The following is a 16,585-nucleotide window of genomic DNA, read 5'->3' as shown; positions in this document are numbered from 1 at the left end:
GGCATTGAAACTATGGTGAAAGGTGAACATTCTGCTGGTGTAATGTCGATATGACTATCAACAGAATATTTTCACTGTTTATTTTTTCGGGAACTTGTCTATGCAGCCCATTTGCAGTCACTCACACAGGCAGTGTGGCTGCTCTAACCTGTTAACATGGGCACACCTAGCATCCAGCTGCCAGTACTTCCTCAAAGGACGCTGATTGGTCTTGAAGAATTCTTGTTTTGTTGCTGCGTCTATAGCATCTTGTTGTCTCCGTGATGTAAGCTGAATCACTTTATAACAGATCCACGCATTTTAGTTCAACATTTACGAAAACAGTAAATGCTAACACGATGCTCAGAAAGCAGTATGAGTAGGGACTGTGGTTTCAGAAACTCCTTTTTGCCCAAACGTGGGTTACTAGCGGCCAGGATTGCAGGAAAAAGAAAGCCCAATTCTCAGAAACTACATGTACATGTACATGTTCTGTAAACCACAGCCTTTCGAGACGTACATTTCGAGTGAAAACCCCAGTTGAGGTTTAAACCTGAAGCAGCAGGTTGAAACCAACCAGAATAATATAATCTAGGTTTGGTTCGCAGGTTAAAGTTACTTTGCTCAGTTCTTTACTCAGGTTTCATCAGAAATTCTATGCTAGCTAAAAAAGGTAGCCAAAGTACTGAGCGATTAGCTTAGACCTCACAGCGGCTGGTTGTAAGTAAAGGACCAGTGTGTAGGATTTCATGATATCTAGCGGTGAAGATTGAAAACAGCTCAGCCTTCCAAAAACTCCCTATCTAGAGCCAGAATTTGGTTTGTCCATTCTGGGCTACTGTAGAAACATGGTGGACTCCACCTCTGTAGATTAAAACGTTTCTGTCTTTGATGAGCAGGCGGCACCTTACATCAGACTGTGAATAGGTGGTATAAAGTGCTTTGAGTGGTCAGAGGACTAGAAAGGCGCTATACAAATGCAGTCCTTCTGCAGAAAAGGTGCATCTACCTCATCTTTCTTTATCTGGGAGGAACAATTCCTCCAGAGAATATGTTACCCAACTGACCGATTCAATTACTAAATACCTACACAAAGAATTGAATCACTGTAGGGTCTATTACAAGCATGTTGAGAGTGACTGTGGAGAGTTTGTTTTTAAATGACTCACTTACCTCACTGTGACTGGTAACTCAGCAGTGAATCGTCACTGTATTCAGTAGAAGTTCAAATGAACTTTTAGAATCATACAAACCTTCACGTTTACACAGGTTGCGGACTTCACTGATGACAGAACAGGATGTGACCTCAGCATCACTATCATCAGCTGTGCACTTTGGCTCGAGTTTCACAATCACAAACTCTAAGTTTAAAAAAAGCCTGATCCTTAAAAAAGCTTCCATCTAAGCCTCTCACTTCCTTTTGAATCATGGTGCTCAGAGTGGTGTTGTTTTAGTGTTTTTTGTGTGCCGCTTGTGTAAGTAGCGAACTGTTTGCTAACATAATAGCCATGTCAAACAACCCAATTAATTTTTCTTCCATTTAAACTGGAGTCAACCTGCCAGATTTCTCAACTCTCATCTCTTTGTTTTTGTTTCCATGGGTTTGTACCATAAAAATGTTGATTGTCTAATGGCAGAAATCGAATATAATATTCATAGGTATGTTTTCATTAGTGTGTAATCATCTGAAAGAAGAATCGAAAATAAGAAAAGCTGTGTTTTTGTAACCTTAGAATGAACCATTTTTATCACCATATCTCTATAGAATGGACAAATTCAATTTAAGTTTAAGTTTCACAGCCACCATAGTTTCTGCTACACAGTTGGAAGGCTGAGCTGTTGTCAGTCTTCACCACCAGATATAATTGAATCCTACACACTGGTCCTCTAATAACAACCAGCTGCTACTGAATTTTAAAGCTAGGAAAACATGTTATTGATTAAACTATAGACAGTTTCTTCCCACCAATTCTTGAATAGAGAATACAAAAGCTAAACTTTTTGTGAAAGAATGTTCATCATCCTGTGTTTGGATATTCAAGAACCAGACAATCATATTACTGTAACACACATGCATGTTTATTGCACATCAAACCAGTGGCCATAAGTTGGAGGATGACAAGAATGTGACAATAAGATATCTAGACAGTTCCTCTCCCAGGCATGTAACAACACACTAAATTAATAACATGATAGCAACAGGAAACACAGCTCATAAAAACAACTGTGATTAGAAATCCTAGATTCATTTACACACACACACACACACACACACACACACACACACACACACACACACACACACACACACACACACACACACACACACACACACACACACACACACACACACACACACACACACACACACACAGTAAATGGCTGTTTTATCCAATCAGAGCACACTAGTTTCTACAATTAGCATGCTGCAAATGCTGTGTTCTTGTTAGGTTAAAAAAGAAAGGGGATATTCAAAGTTCTGACAAAATAATCTTAACTCACAGTACTCCGCTGAAAACATATATATATATACACACACACACACACACACACACACACACACACACACACAGACACGTAATCACCTGAAAGAAGAGTCGATGATAAGAAAAGTTGTGTTTTTGTAACCTTAGAATGAACCATATCTAGACAAATTAAATACTGGTTCTAGATGGGCCTTTTGTGTTCGTCATAAGTTTCACAGCCACCATAGTTTCTGCTACACAGTTGGAAGGCTGAGCTGTTGTCAGTCTTCACCACCAGATATAATTGAATCCTACACACTGGTCGTCTAATAAAATAAAGTAATATAGAATATTATTTGCAACCAGGTTTTCACTGGTGAATAATCATCTGAAAATAGGAATCATTGTGTTTTTGTTACCTTAAAATGATCATTTTATAAAGAAAGACAGCGTGGGTTGTCTTCTACGGAGTCCGCCAAACAACACAAACACTGGCTCTAGATAGGGCCTTTCGCATTTTTCGCATGGCCACCATAGTTTCTCTTTCGCAATTGGAAGGGGAGGGTAAAGGGGGAGTTGCAATCTGCAACTACACAATTAGATGCCATTAAATCCAATACATTGGTCCTTTAACCCTCAAACATAAAATCAGTTATAAACAATTTTGTTCCCTGGTGCTATTTTGCTGTTTCAGAAAACAATTCCGCAACAGACCAGGAAAAACCTAGTCTAAAGTCAGTGGCGCTTATTCAGATTTTAAGGGCGCATGCTTGGCCATGATGTAGTGTGTGCGCAACGTGCATACACTTTGCTTCTCTCATCTACAAGGAAGCAGTTCCCATTTTTGCAAACCATACATAATTACACGGAAAAATATTAGTATGTACTAAAATATTATTAGTAAAGTATATCTTTGTGACATTTCTTTATTTACATTTTGTCAAACAGAAAAATCAATAGCAAACTGTTGGTAAATGAACAAAAAAACAAACAAAAAAACAAACAAATTGAAAATGAAAAGTTGAAAAGATTTAAACAGAAGAACTAATTATTTTTCCCTCTCATAGGCATGCGACGTGCGCTACGGCGGGATTGGACACATCAAGGTCCGGGAGTGGCAATGCGCAATGTGCTCCTGGTGGAACAGGTGGACGGAGATGGAGTGGGGGGGAACGCTCCTGGCGTGCCCTGGCAAATCTGCCATTATAATAGCAATCCGCCATTGAACAAGCACGCCTGCTTTTAAAGGTAATGTGAGATGACGCTCTGATTGGTTTATTGTACGTTACGCCCAAACCACACCTATGAGTAATGTAGCTACTTCAGACCAACCCATTTTAGATTTGCGTCGGGCGCAAGAGTCATTTATCCTGCCGGCATAATAGCAACAGCGCCCGAGATCCGCCAACAAAGCTACTTGCGTTTTGCGTTTGATACTTGCGTTTCAGATCGGCAAGATAGAGCCCCAAATGTTTAAAGCATCGCTAGCGCCCCCCAGAGGCATGCAATGGCGAATACACTCAAAATATAAAAACACACTGCTGTTGTTACTGCCTTATCACTGATAGAGCTAAAAATATAAAATGCAGTCCTGAAGGTGGTGTTGGAGGAAGGAAGGAAGGAGTGAAATTTTTTCTTATGTACTGAGGGATATTTTAGCCTGACCTCAGGGAGTCACAAAAATATTCAGCATCATCCACTGGGAACAGTTGGGATCTCAGATACAGTAGATACTCTAGGTGCTATTAATAGCATGTTGGGAAGTGAAATCACATTGGGGATTCCCTTTGAAAGACTTACAACGCTACACACTATGACTCACACTTATTGCACTCTCACTGGTGAGGTAAACCATCCAAACAAGCACTTTACATCATCTGTAGTTAGATATAATCAAAGAGTCAACAACACTCTCACAAGTTGATGAGTAATTCCTTTATCTCTGCTGTGACTTGTTCTGTACATCACCAGCTCATCTCTGGTAAACAGAAATCTCCCTGCTGCCACACTTATACAAATGACAGATCAAATAATTCTACCTCTGTGGAAAATGTTACTTTGCCTGCCATCTCACTACAAGCTTTGTAAACTAAGGGGATTTCCTCTGTCAGGGAGCTGGCAGGCTGCCAGTCAAATGAATTCAAAGTGCGTGGGACCTTAAATACGTTACATAGTCACAGATCAGAGTTGATTAAAATAAGCAAACAAGACATGAATCAGCTCCCACAGTAGAAGTGCCATGTTCCTGTTGGATGTTAAGTGGTGATTGCTAATTTCCTCCAGGTACCACAAACTGCTGCTCTCAGTTGCAAAACACTTAAGTGCAGAATGGCATGGCTTACAGTCATATTTTTACAAGTTTGAGGTTGGAAATTTCTATCATGTTTCTCCACACATGCTTCAGAAATTCGCATTTAATGGCAGAATGAGTAGGACTTTCCTAAAAAAAAAACGCCAACAACAACGCGCAGGGTGTGACAGCGGGACTAAAAAACTTATCACCCAGCTGCCAGATCGTAAGCACACATCCAAGAGGAGCTTCTGGTGTTGTTGAGACGTGAAGGAGGAACCAACTTTCAATGTGGTGTTTAGAAACCGCAAACCGACAAACCCTAATCATTCTGCTCTTAAAGGGACACTTCAGCCCAAAATCCAAAATCCTTTTCCTCTTCCCTGTAGTGTTATTTATCTATATTATGTTTTTTAAATATTGGCCATAGAGATGTCTACCTTTTCTCCAGACTAATGGAACCAGATGGCACTTGAATAGTGGTTCGCAAAGCGACAAAAAAGTCCATTAAAATTCAACAGCAATGTCACTTTCCAGAAATCATGACCCAGTTACTCAAGGTAATGCACAGACCTTGCTGTGAGCAGTCATGTAGAAATGTTTTTTCTTTACATACACAGAAGGAAGTGTGCGTCTACTCATGGACGAGAGCCTCGTAACAGCGCAGGATATAAACATTCATGGCGTCCTCCTCGGCTGAGCTGTAACGTTAGCTAGCTCAAAAATACGCGCTCAGTCTGTGCAGTGATACAACCGGTGGATATAGTTCAGTAGAAAGCAAATAGTTCCTACACTATCTGCTTTGAGCACCCCAAGCCGTGTGTCATCTGATTCCAGCTAGAATGGAGACATCTCTATGGTCAATATCTCCAAAACTCAGCAACTCACACTACAACTATCTAGATGTATAAATTGCACTACAGGTAAAAAATATGTATTTTTTGATTTGTCTGAACTATGAACCAACCAGCTATAGCACCTGACTCTGAGTACACATTATGTCAAGTTGTCTGCGAGAGTCACGAAAGCCTGAGGGAGGGAAGTGTTGGGCAAGGAACTCACGTACGGGAACACATACTGTGTACTATAATAATTTCACAATCTTACAGCTAAGTTTCATTACACTGGTCAAATGATGTGGTTTTGAATCAAGTTCTGCATTTGAAAAATACAACCAAACCTTCCAAGCTTCCCAGTTGGTATGTTCCACCACTACAAGGTTTACAAACAACCCAACATAAAAATAGAGATTTTCTATTCCATTTGAATTTAAAGTCATTGTCAGCAAATGATAGGTGTATTTGTATTGCTGAGTGTTAAGAACAAATGATGAAATACACAGTTTTGCTGTCACAGTTGGAGATTGTGAATTGAACTGCAAAAGGAATAGTTTATTATATGGTGGTTGCCCCTTTTGTGGTTTTAACAGTAATTGTACTCACCACTTTAACTACTGAGATCTTGAAACTTAGTGGCGTGACTAAAAAGAAGTCCAACAGGTCAAGAAATACAGTCATACAATCAGATAAAGATCTATAGTTACACCAACAGAGTGATGCGTCTTCTCACTAGAAGATTGTGTGGCGTCAGGAGTCAGAACCTCCCAATGAAACTTCCATTCATATCATATAAATAGTTTCACCTTAAACACTTTAAAATGTCAGGCCACAGATGTTATCTTAATGTGTCTGATACATTGGAATCATCATGTAGGTATCAGATTAGACTTGGTGTTGACAGGCACCAAATATTTAAAGGACAAAAAAACATTTGATTGTGACATAAAACAACTTTTAAAAATATTGCCACTCTTGTTTAGACAAACTGAATGAACTGTGTGGTACTTGCAGATCTCCAGACAAAGATAATCTGGCTAAATTATTGGTCTATTTGTCTGATAGCCACGTTCCAAGATCTCAGCAGTTACACTGGTGACTACAATGCTATCATAACTGAAACATATTGGTAATTAACTGGAATTATCCATTAAAAGGTCCAGTGTGTAACATTTAGGGGGATCTATTGTCAGAAATGGAATATAATATGGATAGGTATGTTTTTATTGGTGTATAAATCACCTGAAAATAAGAATCATTGTGTTTCCATAACATTAAAATTAGCTGTTTTTATCTACAGAGGCGGAGTCTGCCATGTTTCTACAGTAGCCCAGAACAGACAAACTTAACACTGGCTCTAGATGCAAACATTTGCAGTTTTTTTTTGAGAGTTTGGCAGCCACTGTAGTTTATCCGACACTCTTGGACGTTGAGTAGAGTGGTTTCAGTTGTTTGCAATCAGCATATTAGAGCTGCTGGATGCCACTAAATCCTATACACTGGTCCTTTAATGGATAACACGAGGTCTTGGTCTCAGAATGGTCTCATGATTAGACAAAAACACCCAAAATGCGCTGTTGACAAAATGAGGATGTGTAGCTTTAACTGTGGCCTTATCACACTCTGAATACACATTAAGTAAGAGTAAGTCTGTAATGATCCATGTGGCCTCATCAAATGAAACTGTTTCTCAACACGAGAGTGTGCTGTAACTTCCTCTCACTAGTCATCTGTATTTATAGAAATGTTCCAAACAGGTTTGCATAAGTGTTTAAGATGGATGCGTGCGCGTGAGTTTGTGTGTGTGTTGTTTATTCCATTAGCTCAGCAGTTCAAGGTAGGTGACCGGGACTTTGCCCTTTTCATTTCCCCGTTCTCCGATCAACCAATCAGGGTCCATTCCAGGTACGGTGTATACGGTAATGAGCTGGGGAAACAAAACAGTAAGGATGACATTTTCAGACAATTTTGACATTTGTCACTAAAGGAAAGCAAAACAGGAAAAAAAAAAAAAAAACATCATACGCCACGTGCTGACATTTATATTGTCTCATTCTTTTTGCCCTTCTCTAAATAAACACTAAATGATCCCAGTGTGATTTGTGGAACTTTCCTGATCTCATGGTTTTAGTAATTTTCCTCTCCTCTCATCTTTCTTATCTCCTTCCTCTGAGTCATTCAGACCAAACAGTGGACAGGACGGAAGTAGACCAAACAGTGGACAGGACGGAAGTACAGCAGGATTCTACAGGAATAAAGGACTCATGGCATTCAAACTACAATATTTAAATCCTCTAAGGCAGAGCCTGTTGGTTAGATTAATGGTAAATGGACCTGTACTTGTGTAGCGCCTTTCTAGTCTTCTGACCACTCAAAGCGCTTTTACACTACGTGCCACATTCACCCTTTCACACACATTCACTCAGTGATGGCAAAGCCCATCGAACAGAAACTAACATTCATACACATTCACACACCGATGCATGGCATCGGCATCAGGAGCAATTTGGGGTTCAGTATCTTGCTCAAGGATACCTCGACATGTGGAACCAGGAGCTGGGGATCGAACCCACAACCTTCCGATTAGGGAACAACCCGCTCTGCCTCTGAGCCACACTATGGCCCATTCTAACCAATAATGTCATTAACAAAATAAAAAAGTATAAGCCCTTTATTTTCAGTTACTTAAAAACCTGTAGCCATTATACAGCAGCAGGAATATACGTATTGCACCTGCACTATGCATATTTACAACAAGCTACCTTGTAGGAACAGTCTATATTTATACCTTTAATCTGGGAAAGATGCCCGCTTTTAGCAGATAATGAAGCAAAGAGTGTAAATAGTTAGAGCTGGTCTAATCTGGAAAGTGGTCATAGTGCACCATGAGATGAAAGTAAGGACCTGTACTTGTATAGCGCCTTTCTAGTCTTCTGACCACTCAAAGTGCTTTTACACTACGTGCCACATTCACCCTTTCACACACATTCACTCAGTGATGAACAGAAACTAACATTCATACACATTTTGGAGGAACCGACAATGTCAAACACAAACGAAAAAAATATTGGTATTAATTTGGGGATTGCAGCATTTTGAGGTGTATATTTGTTCTGGGACTCCACTGGTAGTGTAACACAGACCATAACCTCCTTAACCTTTTTGCGTTCCTTGCAAAATCCAAATCAGCGTTTAATGAGATGCGCAGAGAGGGTGAGTGTTTATATGGATTATGTTTTTGGGTGTTTGGGTTTTTGTATAAGCCGAAAGTAGAAGTAAAGTTTTTTTTGTTTGTTTGGTACTGATTTGACTAGTTGTTTGTATAGTGGAATATAGTAATTCCCTGTAATATTTTGGCGGAGTACCTGGTGGGTCTCCGCTCTTATACCCCTCCCCCCCTCTGGTTGGTCTGTGTCTTTTCCCTTCTTCACAGGAGACAGAGTGGCAGAGGGTGTGGCCATGGGATGGACTACACCTGGTTTATCCTGATTGCTGGGCTTTATAAGTGGTTGATCAGTGTGTTTCGCTCTCTCCTTCCAGCCAGCAGGTCCTTTGGTTTTGATAAATGCATTACCTTTTTCCCACACACAACACTTCACCCATGTCCACACACACACACACACACACACACTCACTACACTACTGACAAATACTGACGTACATATATATTTTGTACTTGTTCAGTACTACTACAGAATATCGGTTAATTAAATTTATTTTGGCTTGAAACAGTTAAAGTGTCTGTTTACTAAATTATAGAAAAGGGGTCCCTTAAGGAAAAAGGTTGGGAACCACTGCTTTCTTCCTACACATAAAAAGGAAAGTGATTTTATTGGGTTTCGTTTTTGTTCATTGCTGATTCATATCTATTCCTTTAGCTTTCAATAAATATTATTTAATTATTTTTTCCAGTTGCCTCACATTATCTTGCACAAGGGGTTTACTAGCTCAGCCAAAGCCATAACATTAGTAATTGGGGTATGACTCAGAATATCCTACTGTACCTCATCAGCCAACAGGGAAAGCTCGCTGGAGTCATGGGCATCATAGTCATACAGGACCTTGGCTTTTCTAGCACCTGTGACAGGGAGCTGTGTCTGCTCCATAGCCAGCGTGCTGGGCCTTTGGCCGGATGATGTGGAGACAGTGGCTCCAGGAGATGACTGTCCAGACAGGAAAGCAGAGGAGACGGGGTTTGGGCAGACCGCAGCAGGGGGGAGGGGTGCCCCAACGGCGTTAGCACATCTGCGTGATGATCGGGAAACAAATGGCATATGAGTTTTCAACATGGATTTTAAAAGGTATTTATTTGTGACATTTATGGTTGAGAAAATTATCACATCCATTTGTGTAATAATGATTTTTTGCCACATGGGAAAGGACATTTACAAAGACTTGGCCATGGTCCTGCTGGTCAAGTTAAAGCAGATTTCGAAGCTTGACTTAGATTTAATTATACCTGGATTGTATTTTCATGTAAAACATTTAGTTGGTATTGTCAGATATTTAAACAAATATAATGTTTAAATACCTCTAAATCATCATTGATGAGAACTTGGGTTGGAAAGAACACATTCATTATGTTAGAAACGAGGCAAGCCAACAGCTCTGTAAGGCTGTTCTTACTAAATGCTAATGTCAGCAGGCTAACATGCTGATGTTTAGGAGGCTATGTTACCATGGTCACCATCTTAATTTAAACTCTTAGCATGCTAGCATTTACTAATTTGCACTGAACAACAGCTAACAGACCTTTTTCACAGCAGCTATTTTGACATGAAATAGAAGGGTAAACACAGGTGTTACCAATGATACTGATTAAAGCCGGAGCAGGTAGCTTTTATAAAAAATGACTTTTTTGTCATTATTGCTGAAATTTTTATTTTACTTTATATTTCTCAGTACATGAGACAGATAATCTGTGAAAAAATCAGGGTTTGTTGTCAAAACATACAGAATCACTGGAAATAAGTACATAAGGCACCACAGAGCATCTTCAAAAACACACATAGGAAGTACTTGAACTTTATTTCCATAGAACCATCAAACTGGAGGAGGTACGCACACTTTCTGCAAAGTGAGATTGAGACTTGAGACTGAGAGATTTTTCACCCGCAGTAAATATTTACACTGCTGTTGCAATGGTAAATGGACCTGTACTTGTATAGCGCCTTTCTAGTCTTTACACTACGTGCCACATTCACCCTTTCACACACATTCACTCAGTGATGCACGGCATCGGGAGCAATTCGGGGTTCAGTATCTTGCTCAAGGATACTTCGACGTGTGGCACCAGGAGCCGGGGATCGAACCCACAACCTTCCGATTAAGGAATGACCCGCTCTGCCTCTGAGCCACAGCCGCCCTTAATGGCTAATGGATTGATTTTAAATATTGAAATCATTGTATATATATTCAATATTAACCCATTACAGAATCCCTTCATTTTTTACTTTCCATTCAATTTCTGCTTAAAGGTGGGGTCAGTCATTCTGAAGAAAGAGAGTTGATTGTTAAACCTAATTCCAAGGGTTTCAAATACCAACGTTTTGTGTAATGGTAAATTGGAAATAGAGTGAAATCCGTGCTCAGAGTATTTGGTGACCTGGGAATGCGATTCAACAATCAACTATCTGCTAGCCACCAACCCAACAGTGTGTTATGATACAATAAACAGTCAGAACATGGCTTTTCATTTAATTTGCATTTTATATCGCACATACACCTCCAGCTTTTTGATGGCAGTTTACTGACAGAAAAAAAAAGCTTGGGTCCTTTTCAAACGAAGGTGTGGAGAAACAAGACAAATGCAAATGATTTCATACAGGACATTAGGGGTTGTTGAGCGCTTTGATGAGAATAAAAATGGTTTGAATCAATTGAACATTGATTTCCTCAGCATTCCATCAGTCAGCATACAGTTTACAATTTGTGTAAGCGTCAAATGGTGTAAGTATATTACGCACTTACAGTTGTCTAAGACACAGGAAGAGTGTGATAAAGCCATCACTGGCTGTGATTAACTCTTCCCATCACTTAAACACCACAACACAAACATTAATAAAAAACACGGGATTTTTAAACTTCATTAACTCTTGAAGTCCCATTACCTGTAGATCTACAGAGCTACAAAAGTATACTAATCTAATCTAATCTACTTTTGGCATTCAAATGTTGGAGATAAAGCTACCAGTGAACCCTCACCTGTTGAGCTCCCTCTGAAGGTCTTGCATGTAGTGATGACACTGGGCGTAGTACGTGGCCTGAGCCTCCGCAAAATCATGCAAACAACGCAGGTGGTTGAGCTAAAGGGGAGAAAAGAGAAGATGAATTCCAGTATGAGTGAAATATCCAGCAGTACCCAATGACAGTTAGTTAATTATCGTCACATTATCATCAGAACACAATGATTTCTTCATTTCAGTCAAAGGCTCACATACCCAGCACGTTTGAATAACGCGCGCCTCTTGATATGTGAAAGTGCATAACATATTGTAATGAAAATATTCCTTTAAATGTTCTTCTTTTTCACATTCAGTTTTGTGTTACTTTCATCAGTAACTTAATTGGTGGCGGACAGGCAAGTGCACAAATAATAGTAATAGTTAAACATTTGGGGAATTCACTTCAACTTCAAGTGAGTTAGATAAGAAGCCTTATATTGTCCGTTAAATTGCTACAGCTAGCAGCTGCTTAGCTTAGGTTAGCATAAAGACTGGAAAGCATTGACTGTATAATTAGAAATGGAAGTAGTCTCTGTGATGTCCCCCATAGGTCTCTGAAGAGCAGTTGTGAAGCTCAGTGTGGTCGGCTCTGGCCGTTGCCATCTTGGCAGTCCTGACTCCACCGGCTCCTGGCTAATCCAAAAATACTGAGGCGGGCTGAATGACACTTGGTTACAGTGGTTACAGCCTGTTTCCTCCTCCTTTTCTATTATTGATATTCTATTAATGCATAACAATAACAGTAGAGAACAAATGATGAACTGTACAGTGACCCCAATTATAACAATAACTGCAGGAAGTTAGAGACTTGATGAACTTTTTGCAGATTATTTCCTGTGGATATTACATCAGAGAGGAGTTTCCCTGATGCTTGGCCATTGTTCTATTAATTCAATTCAATTTTATTAAAGCACAAGAACTCCAGGGAAGAAGTGAAGTTAGGCTACAGTTTGTGTTTTCACAAGGCCCTTATCCTCTAGTTTTCTTACTCTCTTTAAAATCAAGAAGTCCTTGCGACCCCCTGTGAAGCTTTGCAGACCCCCAGGTTGGGAACCACTGAGCTACAATACAGTCCTCCATTTTGAGCACTCTGTTACTTCAAATGTTTGCAGCAAAATCCTGTGACTGGAGCTGGAAAAAAGTTCATGGGTTAATCCTTTTGGCTGTATTCATGTGTTCCCTGTGATTCACATTGCCTCTGCATCTCTACAGACAAGGTCTAGGACTCTGACTAACAGTTTTCCAGCACTGCTGGCTCACATTAGGACAACACGTCCACAATGGACGTGGTACACTCACATGTGTGCTGCTGATGCCTTCCAGAAGCAGTCTGGTGACCTCAGCTTGTCGGTCGAACTCTGTCTGAGCGACGCGCAGCTCGTGCTCTGACTGCAGGTGGAAATGCATACATTAGAAGGAAGTGTTGGAAGGGCTGTACATGTGTTGCTTCTCAAGAAGTGCGGACACAAACACAGGTAGCAACACACACCTTCCCGTTGTGGAAGTACTTACTTTGTCTACCTCCTCACTGAGCAGCTGAGAGAAGCAGCATAAGAACAGAAAAAAAAGCAGTCATGAAACTTTCTCAGACTCAAACAACACATTATGTTGATAAATAAATAAACTGCAATGTGTGTGCTTCAATTTAGCCAGTCTTAATCTATGAGGGGAACTAAGCAAGGTAAAACAGATCTGCCAGTCCAAATTCAGAAAAATGTTGGAGTCAGTTAAGAACAGAGTTTACTTAATTTATTTTATCTTATTAAGATAATTCAAGATAATTTAACATTAAAATTAAAATATTTCTCCATATGTCAGTTATTTTTGTACTGTGGGGCAGGTGTCATCAGTATCAGACAATGTCTATTTACATTGTACAGGTTACACCACATACCTAACCCACAATATACCTGCATTAAAATTAATAAAGCAACAAAGATATGTTATATGCTAACATATGTTGAGTGTCCGTATTTGATGCTCTAAGAATAAGACTCAACAATCAACTGTCTTTCTCTGCTCTGATTGGTTGTTTTTGTTCGGGCCTGGTGGATTCTTGCAAATGTCATTAGGAACACTAGGAGGAGCCAGAGGAACCTGATTGTTTCACAGATTACCTGTCTCACAAACTACTGTCAGGATATAGTGAAAGTTTCAGCAAATGTGACAAAAGGTTCTTTTTAATAAAAATGACTTACTGCAGCTTTATATTTTAAAATAAAACAGATCAACAAATTACCAAACCATCTTGAAAGTGTAAGTAACCACACTCAAGTGATGTCACAGTGCACTGATACACCCTGGTGTGTGCCACTACAGTTGTAGAAACACAATCTGCACCAATCTAACACCAATCTAACACCAATAATGAAAAACTGAATTAAACTATGTGAGTCGGGCCAGATATCTGTTCCATTCCTTCAGAACTGCCGTCCCATAACTACATACTAACTACACATTCATTTAGGGTTTTTTGTGGTTGGGGGTCTTTGCTGCTACACTTTTATTCATCATACCTGTATAATTACTATGTGCTGCTGTGACTGTGGGGGCTGTAATGTTCAGTCTGAACTGATGTCTGACTCCTGAGGTTTCAACCAGGCTTCAATCAGGCCTGCAGTGGTAAACATTTTAGCCACGATAAATGATAATTTTGTTGAAATTAAAATTTTGTGAACTTTACAAAGAACATTTTTCTCAGAGAGTGTGTGCAATCAGAGATGTAATAATACATATAAGAATAAAAAATGAAGACAGAACCTCATCTGACTTGAGTGTAACATAAATACTTCAGTGAAATATTTGTGTCTCCCAGCTGTTGTTGTTGGCTGCCAGCCTGAACTGAATGTGACCTTTGTTCTACACTCCACAGATGTTGGAATGGCTGTGGTATTGCACCCCCCTGTGGTAAACATGCATTATTATGAGAAAGCATCTTTCCCATTGTATACACTTCATGAAAATATTAGTCTGGGCTCATACACATTTTAACAAATAATTTCCCAGGACCTTTCCAGGAAATTGTTTAGGGGTTTTCTTGTTATACCAGTAGGTCATAGGTCTGAGTGCAGGGCTAAAATACAATTAAAGTTTTCAAGGACAACATAGATTATTTCCAGGATATTTGTCATTTTAATCTCCCCAATCAAATCTGAGACTGTACTGATCCATCCAACTTCAAATCACTGATCAAAATCCACCTTTTCAGAACTGCTTTTAATGATAAATTCATTGTTGAGTGTTGTAGATATAGCTATAATTTCTTAGTGTGTTGTTTTTATGATCTTTTTCTTTTCCTTTTTAACTTATGTGAAGTGTCTGAGTTTCTTGAAAAGTGCTCTATAAATTAAATGTATTATTATAATAATTATTAATCCATTTCCAGGTGTTTAAATGAGTGGAAAACTGCTTCTCTAAACTTCCAGGAATACCAGGAGATTACTTTATGCTTTTTTGATATGGCAGGTGGAAAACAAAATATTTTTTTTTATGATTTACAAGGATAGTGACTAAATCTGAAACTGACTTATGAACTTGATGTAACTTTTTAGTCAAACTGCCTGGCAGGGGCAGTTCTAGAGGGGTGACAAATGCCTGGCTACCCCAGTTTGGTGTCAAATGCTGTCAGGTTTAACACATTATTTCAGATTAATTTAAAAAATAAATGAATTTACAGATCCGTTATGGCCACATTTTAGACTACGTGATAGTGCTGCCAGTCCTCATCAAACATTTTCATTTATGTATCACTTGAAAGCTTACCACTTACATGTAATTTTTTTCAGCCAAGTATCTCAGTTCTTTCCAAACAAAAGGGCAAAGTGACCACAAGGCCTTATCAGGTAGGACAAGGGGTGGGAGAGAAACACACACTAACTCACTGGAGACTGACTACAACAGTTCTTGCATCTTGACCTCCACAAATTAACATAAAAGGTTCTAATCCTATTTGACCGCTGCTGACAGATGTTTACCACCTTGCTTTGCTCGGATACACTGGGATCTGCAGCCACATCCCAGCTCTCCCAGCCACTCTGCAGCTGATTTGGTAACACAGCCAACACAAAGAATCACAATTTGCAACGACAGCAACACAGAAAACACAACCAATTTTCACTGGAAGCTCCTTAATCTGATTTGATGTCTACATTTACTTTCTCTGACAGAGGAAGTGGGAAGGTGATGGCTTGTAGTTGTTTAGGTTTGAACTATTGTATGAGCAAAATCACACGATCTCTTCAAACCCACTTCTCTGTTCTCTTTAAAGTGCACCTGTGGTTGCTGTGTCTGTCCTACTGCAACTCACTCAAGGAGAACATTTAATAGAATAATACTTTGTGTTTTCTTAAGTAAGATTTTGACTTGAGTATTTTTACATTGTATTGCTACTGAGGTTGCAAGTTACAGAAAAAGAAAATTATAATGACCAATTCTCTGCTTTTAATGTAAGCTAATATACGTAACAGGCTATTGATAATGCAGTGGATTGTAAGGACACTGTGTATTACAATAGGATTATATCTGTATTAAAAGTACAGTCTGATAAAAAATTATTTTTGTGACAGCCAAAAGCACAACTAGACTATGACTGATAAAACACACCGTGCATTGTCCTCAGCTGAAATGGAAAATCAGCATTACTCATTATTAACATAAGTTTTGCAATACTCCTCTGAATCAGATGCGTGGGCAGAGCTATCCCTAATCCTAACCTCGGCAAGTTACAGTTTAGCTGAAGCTGTTCTAAACCACAGCTAGCAACAGCCATTTCTGATTAAATGTTGTTGTTAA

At 39.4% G+C, this 16,585-nt stretch overlaps 1 protein-coding gene across 6 annotated transcripts in view; it reads right to left on the bottom strand.

Moving 5' to 3' along the window:
* Window positions 1-2,036: 2,036 nt before the first annotated feature.
* The window catches only part of LOC127370358 (endophilin-B2), a 34,960-nt gene continuing 20,411 nt past the window's right edge, over window positions 2,037-16,585 (bottom strand). For 4 of the 6 annotated variants that reach the window (XM_051412352.1, XM_051412354.1, XM_051412353.1 and 1 more), the window contains 5 exons: window positions 13,307-13,330; window positions 13,094-13,183; window positions 11,775-11,875; window positions 9,575-9,815; window positions 2,037-7,497 (listed from right to left, as the gene is read on the bottom strand). In XM_051412352.1, coding sequence (XP_051268312.1) covers window positions 7,390-7,497; window positions 9,575-9,815; window positions 11,775-11,875; window positions 13,094-13,183; window positions 13,307-13,330 — 564 coding nt within the window. In that variant the 3' untranslated portion in view covers window positions 2,037-7,389. The remainder of the gene's footprint in view (window positions 7,498-9,574; window positions 9,816-11,774; window positions 11,876-13,093; window positions 13,184-13,306; window positions 13,331-16,585) is intronic. The other 2 variants (XM_051412356.1, XM_051412357.1) reach the window with 1 other exon arrangement.

Source organism: Dicentrarchus labrax, unplaced genomic scaffold (genome assembly GCF_905237075.1).
Source record: "Dicentrarchus labrax unplaced genomic scaffold, dlabrax2021, whole genome shotgun sequence".
Taxonomy (NCBI): domain Eukaryota; kingdom Metazoa; phylum Chordata; class Actinopteri; family Moronidae; genus Dicentrarchus; species Dicentrarchus labrax.
Note: the sequence above shows the minus strand (reverse complement) of the source record. Positions and strands in the feature narration are given on the sequence as shown.